This window comes from Anser cygnoides, chromosome 5 (genome assembly GCF_040182565.1).
Source record: "Anser cygnoides isolate HZ-2024a breed goose chromosome 5, Taihu_goose_T2T_genome, whole genome shotgun sequence".
Taxonomy (NCBI): domain Eukaryota; kingdom Metazoa; phylum Chordata; class Aves; order Anseriformes; family Anatidae; genus Anser; species Anser cygnoides.
In genome coordinates this window covers 31,626,558-31,634,766 of record NC_089877.1, presented here as the reverse complement: position 1 = coordinate 31,634,766, position 8,209 = coordinate 31,626,558, and the positions used below count along the sequence as shown (strand labels likewise).

At 49.8% G+C, this 8,209-nt stretch overlaps 1 protein-coding gene across 1 annotated transcript; it reads right to left on the bottom strand.

Moving 5' to 3' along the window:
* Positions 1-675: 675 nt before the first annotated feature.
* On the bottom strand, positions 676-5,268 carry LOC136786302 (acyl-coenzyme A thioesterase 1-like). Its single transcript, XM_066998715.1, has 3 exons — positions 4,603-5,268; positions 2,667-2,869; positions 676-1,376 (listed from the first exon to the last, which is right to left on the bottom strand). The coding sequence occupies exons 1-3, from the start codon at positions 5,177-5,179 to the stop codon at positions 771-773; spliced, it is 1,386 nt and encodes a 461-aa protein (XP_066854816.1). The 5' UTR covers positions 5,180-5,268; the 3' UTR covers positions 676-770.
* Between the last annotated feature and the right edge of the window lie 2,941 nt (positions 5,269-8,209).

Below are 8,209 nucleotides of genomic sequence, written 5' to 3'. Positions count from 1 at the left end.
CCCTGCTGAGGTGACCACATGCAGGCCCAGGTGTCACCACCAACAGGTCCACGCCAGTTCTGCTGCTTTCCCTTATGCTTCTGAATGTTCCAAAACCACGAAGTTCTCTCATTTCTACTGGATATACCCAGAATATTCTGTCAGGCTATGGGCTGTTGTCATCTATAAATTAGTTAATTTGTTATTTCAGGATGCTGGCACAGTATTGCCACACTTGTAAGTGAAAACCATATTAACACTAGATCTCAAAATTGACAGTGTTAAGGCAGATGCATACGTTTTGGTGATGTGGGAGAGGAGAAAAGAACAGTAAAATAGAAGGAAGTGCACATGGAGAAAGAGAAGATTACTGGAGGTAGGCAGAAAGAAGAGCTGCTTCTAGAAAGAATAGTGCAAGAAACCATCTCTGGTAAGGACGATGGCATCCAACACACTTCCTCTAAGGAAGCCCTGCAAGGTAAATTTTCATCCCATTTCTCAGCTCAGCTTAGTTACCTCCCACTTAAACTCATATTCAAAACAGACCCAGCCTTGCCACCATCATTTTTCCACAGCTTGGAAACCCATACCACGTACAGTAAGGAGGTCAAGACATCCCTGAGGTTAGAAGACACTGTGAAAAGAAGCAGCTCTCATGGCTCTCACTCACTATCTTCCTCAAAGAAACTCAACAGCTTATTTTCTGATGTTTTTTTGCTCTCACTCAGAGCCATATAACAAAACAAATCTGAAACACCAGCATCTTCCTCTGGAAAGTAACCTAACTCACATCACAGCTTATTTGTTGTTCCAGATGGCTTGCCATTGAGGTGCCTGTGGAAGAAGGCTTGGATCTGCTGCCAGGCACCTTTCTGTGCCTCGGAGTGTGCCTTGGGCTCCCCTCCCCACATCACAGGCTTGCCAACTAGCAGGTGCATTGAGGCTGCGCACATTGGGAAAAAGGGGGGTTCGATATAATGCCCTGCTCCAGGATAACAGACTATCTCAGGCTTTTCCTTCCCATGTGCCTGCAAATGTTTGCTCCCCTCAACTGCAAAGAATTCACTTTTCCAGTTGTGATCATCCTGGCCAACAATGAACAAAAAGCGACACTCGGCCTTCTCCAAAGGGATAAAGCTTTGGCGGTCAGGCCCTTCTAACGGGTTGTTCAGTACATCGACAATATCAACAATCCCAGACTTGTTGATCTTGATGCGTTTTCTGTCGGCACCGAGGGGGGGAATGGTGATATCCTTGTAGCGGAGCACTGCGCCCACATTCGCCACCGAGCCATTGATCACAGCGGTGGCCGTGATGCCCTTCAGGAATGAGGCCATGGAGAGGCACAGGTCACCCCCCTTCGAGAATCCAAGCAGCCCAACCCCTGGGCCTTTCACCTGGATGGGAGAGAACGAGAAACCACAATCAATAAACCACCGCTTGCTATTTCTTTGAAGTGCTGCCATGTTCGCAGCAGTCTTTGTTCTGAATTTGGACCCCAGATAGAGGCATCTAAGGTCCTGTGTGCAAGGCCCATGTCTGAAGGACCTCGGAGCACTGCTCTGTGTTTGATTTATTACCACAAGCCCTGCTGACACTGCAGCAGCATCCTAACAGAGGACACTGGAAGATGGTTAGTGAATATCTCAATTGCTCCAACATCCAAAGACCCTCTGGGCTAAAAAGGCTCTGAGACAGCACTAAAATTTAATACCTTCTGTACCTTAGCACCAGCATGACAGGCTCCACACCCACTGTCTTTGAAGCACAGAAAAGGGGGAAATTAGAAAATACAGCTCAAACTTTGCAAAACGTTGAAAACATGGTGGCAGGTATCAGTGAAGGTGTTAATGAGAGGCTAAGATACTGTTGCCAGGGGGAGATAAAAAAAAAAAAGTAGTTTTTGGGCAGAGGAGTAGCAAAAGCAGTTAGGGTTAAGGCAGCTGAAAGGCAACCAAGGCCTTTAACAATTACTCATCTTTCTGAGGCTGAGGAAGGTATTTATTTTGAGCTCTCCAGTGAGGCAAGACACTGCCTTGTGCAATTCTAGCCATGGCTGTGTACAGCTATTTGGAAGAAGACGCAGAACTAAGCAGGGCTCTCTTCCAAGAGGTGCCATCTTGATGCAGACCTAAGCAGAGCTCGCTCTCTTCCAAGAGGTGCCAGCTCAGGAACCCTGATCCCTGAGTTCACAGCCAGCTACTAAAAGCCACACACCACATACCACCATTTGGAGTGACTACAACAGCTTATTACAATACACAGCAACAAATGTGTATTTATGGACTTCTTAAGCCCTGGATCACAGAGGCGTATCACATGCTCCAAGGCTGAAACGGACATTTAGTTCTCAAGGACATTTTACAGAGCGTAAACCTCAAAGCCCTGTTGGAAGCCTGATAAGCCTCAAGGCTCCTGGTTCCCTAGTTACAACACTGGGCTGAATGAAGCAGAAATTACCAGTATGTGACCCACATGTCATTGTGTCACCCGACCAGTTCAGAAGAACAGGAATAATCTGCCAGAGAATCGCTGTAATGGGAGTTAAAGATATGAAAGGAACTATTTACAGCCAACGTGGACAGAGATGCTATTTTAAATAGAGCACTTCTGCCCTGTGTGCAGTCTGACAGGACTTAACTAATGACAATTACCAGTAGTGAGAGAGAGTCAATAAAAAAGCCAACCTGGGTGTGTTTTAACATGTAGTTTACAGCTTCTTCAAAATACTCCAGGTGGAACTCCTTCATCTCCTTGGGGAGATCTTCATAGCCGTAGAAAGCCAGAGCCAGCACAGCAAAGCCATAGTTGGCCAGCAGGCATGCCCTGTATTCAGGGAGTCCTCCCCCAGTTCCATACAAGTCAATAATTCCAGGAAAGGGGCCATTTCCTGCAACAGACCACAAAACAGATACCTTAACCCATCACTTTTCATTTATATCCCAAATTGATAGGACAGGGAATGTATCTTTAAAAAAAAAAAAAAACCATCAAGAATGGTACTAAGCATCCTAAATTCTGTGCCAATTTTCAGTAAATGGCTAAATTGCTTCAAGATTAAACAAGACAGCACAAAACAGCAGTCTTGCTAACGTTTTAGTGAACATCAGTGCTGGAAGGGAAGGGCTCCCCTGACAGTCACATCTAGTTCCCTATATAATGTAAGCTCCCTGCAAAGATACCAAGCTCTGCTTCAAAAATACCCAGGAGGATTCTCCTCACTGCATTTCTTAAAAGATGGATCCAAAAATCTCATCTTCTGATGTTCCGAGCTTCTCAGTTCCTGTGTTAATGTACTACAGCAGGTTAAGCAGGGCACTAAGGGAAGAAAATACTTGCAGTCGGCCTTGCTACCCTCATGAGGGAAACTCTGCCTTAGGCTCATCAGGAGACAGGGATGGAACGGAGCTGAGAGGGACTGCTACAAACTGATAAAGAAGTATGAAAAGGAGGAGGCCATAAGGATTCTTCATTCCTGCTCTGAATATAGGCAATCTCAGGTGTCCACACACTAATGCGCAGAACTTGGGCAACAAACAACACGAACTGGAAACTCACCACCAGCCACAGGGCTACAACGCAATCATAATCAGGGATGCTGGCTAGGACAACACGTATGATTGCACTGCTCTCATGGAGGAGCTACCAAGGGCAGGCAGGGAAGGAGGCGGGGAGGGAAAAGCGCATGCTATGTAGAAGTGCTCTCTGACTCTGTGGGGTTCCAGCATAAAACCAGAGACACACCTGGTGAGAGCCTCTGGGTCACAGGGAGAAGAGAAGATGGGAATGTGTTGGGGTATCGTGACTGCTAAAGAGCACCTGACCAAGTCAAGGTGAGAGATGAGGCTTCCTACTGACAACCAGCATAAGCCTTAACAGTTGCTGGGAGGACAACACAGCATTTTTCAGGCAATCTGGAAACCTCTGAGACCCTCTCGATAATTTGCTGACAGAAAGGCTGTAAGGGCAAACCTGTATAATGCTCTACTTGACTTCCTGCTTGGAAGTGGAGAGAAGTGGTGCAAATCTGGCAGCAAAAAGCAGCTTGGACTGCAGCAACTCTGAAATGACTGAGTTCAGGATTTGGGGAAAGGCTGGGATGGGCAGCAGCACAGTGAGGACCTGAGGCTTTTGGACAGCAATGTTCAACCCTGAGAATGACTAGCTGAGTTCCCTGGAGAGCAGCCAGGTAGGGGAAAGGTAGGTTGAGAGCCGGCCGGCACCACACGCCACCACCACGGCATTTGAAAACAAACAAGTGTTCACATACAACTGTTGGCCAAAACCAAGCTTTCCTCTGAGCAACCTACGGTTCTGTATCAACAACTAGTACGGTGACAGTTTGTGGATGGCAGTAAATGTGAGAGAGCACTGAGGGTGAGCTTCAATCCAGGGGGATTCTGGTGAATTTAGAGACTGGGCTAACAGACAGGTCATGAAGTCTTCACCCACGGTAAAGGGTGAAGGTGTTCTCTGGGCACAGAGCAATCACATGCAACCCCACACCTTGGGAAGTGACTGCCTGAGCAGCAGCCCTGCCGAAAACAACCGTGGACCCCGGGCTGAACAGCAGTCACTAAAATAAACTCACGGGGCAAGGAGCCCGGCAGGGCCGGTACTCACCGGGGGGCAGGAAGAGCGTGGCCCGGATCCTCCCCTCGCGCACCGGCACCCTGCGCACCCCGTCCCGCAGGAACACCCGCTCGTGCTCGGCCTGGGCCAGGAGCTGCCCGGGGGTGTCCCCGTGGCCCTCAAACACCTCCAGCTGCAGGCGGAAGGGGGTCTGCACGTCCTTCTTCACCAGCCGCCAGAAGGGCTTGCGGGGCTGCAAAGCCCAGAGCAGCCCCATGGGCTCCAGGCCGCTGAAGCTGCCTCCCGGCAGCGCGGGGCAGCGGGCCAGGTCCAGCTCCCCGTCGTCCGCCGCCTGGTACCGGCCGTGGGCCTCGAAGAGCTCTCCCGCCTCGTCCCGCAAGGATGTCCGCAGCGTGACCTGCTGCCGCGGGCCGAGGCCCTGCACGGCGATGGCCAGCGGCTCGTCGAAGAGGCTGCGGGCGGCCGGCGAGAAGCGGATGGCGGCGGCCATGGAGGACAGGCTGCGGGCGGGGAGCGCACCAGGGAACCGCGCGGGGCCGGGCCAGGGGAGCCTCTGCCAGCAGCGACCGCTCACCCGGCTCAGGGAGAGGGCAGCGACCTGCCCCATGGCCCCGCAACGCTTCCGCCTCGGCGGGCCGGCGCTCTGCCCTGCCCGCCCGATCCGGGCTGGGCTGGGGCGCCCTCGGCCCGCCCGCCGCCGCTCGGGGAGGGGCCTGGGCGCTGCGCGGGAGCCCATGACGGGGAGCGGCGGCTCGGCTGTGGGGCAGCGCCAGCGTGTTAGGGCCGAGCGGTGTTACCCCGCGGCCCGCCCTGTGGGGCTGTAGCGCCTCACACAGAGCGGTGCAGGCTCCCAGCTCGCATCGCTGCAGGCGAAGCCTGGTGACGGCGAAGACCCTGGCGGCGTGCCGCCTTCCCTCGCCCCTCGGCCGAGGCATCGGAAAGGGGCCGTTTGGGACGGGATCCATTCGGGGTGTTTTGAAGTGCTCATAGGAGCAAAATCAGCTCACGCCCGCCATTTTGTCCAACCTTTTAGTCACAGAGCATGAGCACCAACCGTAGGAATTCACATTCGGGAACACAAGTCCTGTGAGGAGCGGCTGAGGGAACTGGGGGTGTTTAGTCTGGAGAAGAGGAGGCTCAGGGGAGACCTCATTGCTCTCTACAGCTACCTGAAAGGAAGCTGTGGGGAGCTGGGGGTCAGCCTCGCAGATAACCAGTGATAGTGAAGCCAGGGATAGAAGAATGGGGGCTTATTTAATCACATTAGTGATTTCTAAATAAACAATCGTTATTATTAAATCCAGGAATGGAAGAATGGGGGCTTGCTTAATCACATTAACATAGATGTTGCTGAGTGTCTTTGCTTACTACTGTGCAAATTAACCGAAACAAGGAGTCTCGGGGCCCCTCACAGAGGATGTTTCCTGACAAAAATGGGGAACCTGTCTCAAAAACCAGCTGAGACCGACATTGTGGTTTGGACAAGAGCCAAGGAGCAGCTGAGTCTGTACAAAGGCAGGGGGTCAACTAGTGGTGATGAAGAGTTAGTTATCAGCCTTCATCCCCACGACCCCCCAGCGACCACCACCAGAAGGCACTGAGCAAACGCAGACAGGAGGAGTTTATGGAAATGACTTCTTGGAGCTAATTTTAATACAAAGTGGGGATAGGTTATGCATATGCATAGGCATATTGGGAAACTTCATGCATATGTAACTCTTTACTCCATATAACCAGGGCAAGTTGCCACATTGGGGCACGCATGCCTTTGGGAGCTATCCCGCATGGGCCCGGTGCCGAAATAAACCACATACCTACTTTATAACTCATTTGCTTTGAGTTGGAGAGTTCTTCCATGAATCAATAGGACTAGAAGAAATGGCCTCAAATTGCACCAGGGGAGGTTCAGGTTTGAAATTAGGAGACTTTTCTTCTCAGAAAGAGCAGCTGGGCATTGGAACGGGTTGCCCAGGGTGGTGGTGGCATCACCATCCCTGTGGTTGTTCAACGAAAAGTTGGACCTGGTGCTTAGGTACAGGGTTTAGTGGGTGACATTAGTAGGGGATGGTTGGACCAGATGATCTTGAAGGTCTCTTCCAACCTTAATGATTCTGTGATTCTGTGACATGTGCAAATCCAGCACTTGGATAGATTTGCCACAACAGCTACCCAAGCTGCAAGGTTAAGGAGAGAGATACCTCTCCATAATCAATAGGTTCCTAATCCATGCAGAGCATAGCCTAAAAATGTTTTGGTCAGAATTTGGAACCTCATTTCCTGTGCTATTAATGTATAAACAACTTTTGGCTTAGAATAAAGTAAAATTATACAAATTAATTGTAATAATATTTCTAAATAGTTGTAAAAGTAATTCCAGAGGTTAAAAGAGCAATTGAAGATGGATCTGATTTTCATGGTCAGAGACCATGTTGTGGTCATGCATCCTTGTGACCGCAGTCCAGTCACAAATCCAGGCCTGGAGAAGAGGGTTTAAGATTAAGGGTCAGCATCGTGTTTTCTGGAGGGGGCACCTTTCTGTGTTGTGTTGTTGGGTGGTGGTACCTTCCTACAGGGAGATTCACATACCTGGTGCGGAATTCCTTTGCTTTTGATGGCAGTGAGGGTAGTGCAGTGTAACTGGTGTGCTCCCTTCCAGAATTCTTTCTCTGGCGCACCTTGATGTAAGCCCAGCCTCCTGGTTCCAGAGCGTGGCACAGTTTGAAGGAAAGCTCTGGAAGATCTTGCATTACTTGAGAATGTACAGTTATTACATGTTTCATTAGGGGCCTGCAATAATTTAATGTTAAAACATCAGTCAGTTGCAGGTCAAGTCTATGCGGTGCTTCAGGTGGTGAATGGGAAAGGCTCATAGGCCATCCCATAAGGATTTCACGAGGCAAACAGCCATGCTTCCTATTTGCTGTGCTTTGCATATACAACAATGGTAGTGGCTGTGTTTCTGGACATTTTAGGCCTGTTTCTTAACATGCCTTAGCTAATTTACTTCTCATGTCAGAGTTTCTTCTTTCTGCTGTACTGCTATATTGAAGATGGTAGGCACAATCCTGGTGTTGCTTAATCTTTAAAGCTGTGCAAAAGTTTTAATCACTTAGCTTGCGAAATGAGTGCCTTGATTACTACCTGTTGTAAGAGGAAAGCCAAATCAAAATATCAAGTCTCTTAAAAGTTTCTTGGCCACAATAGTGACATGAGCATGTTTGCAGGGATAAGCCTCAACCCATCCTGAGAATTTGCAATGGATTACAAACACATATTCTGGATTACAACATTTAGCCATCTGGAGGAAACTATCTGCAGATTATTTGCAGGTCCCAAGGTTAGAGATGTGCTGCAGGGGTTGTTTCTGTATACCGGCCTGTGTTAGGGACTAGGCACAGGGGATAGGTACTGCAATACTGCCGTGCTTCACAGAAAAATTTGGAGCAAACCATTCTCACTGTATAGCTGCAATCATCCCCCCTTGGCTAGTGTGAGCCACAGAGTGTGACACACGCGCAAGACAGGGTAAAATGGAGTGAGGCATGACCAGAGGACTATCCGGAGAATGCCATAAAGAATCTGGATGAAATTGGCAACCACTGTGGAGCCGAGTCCTTCTCAGTTGCAGGAGCCGTGT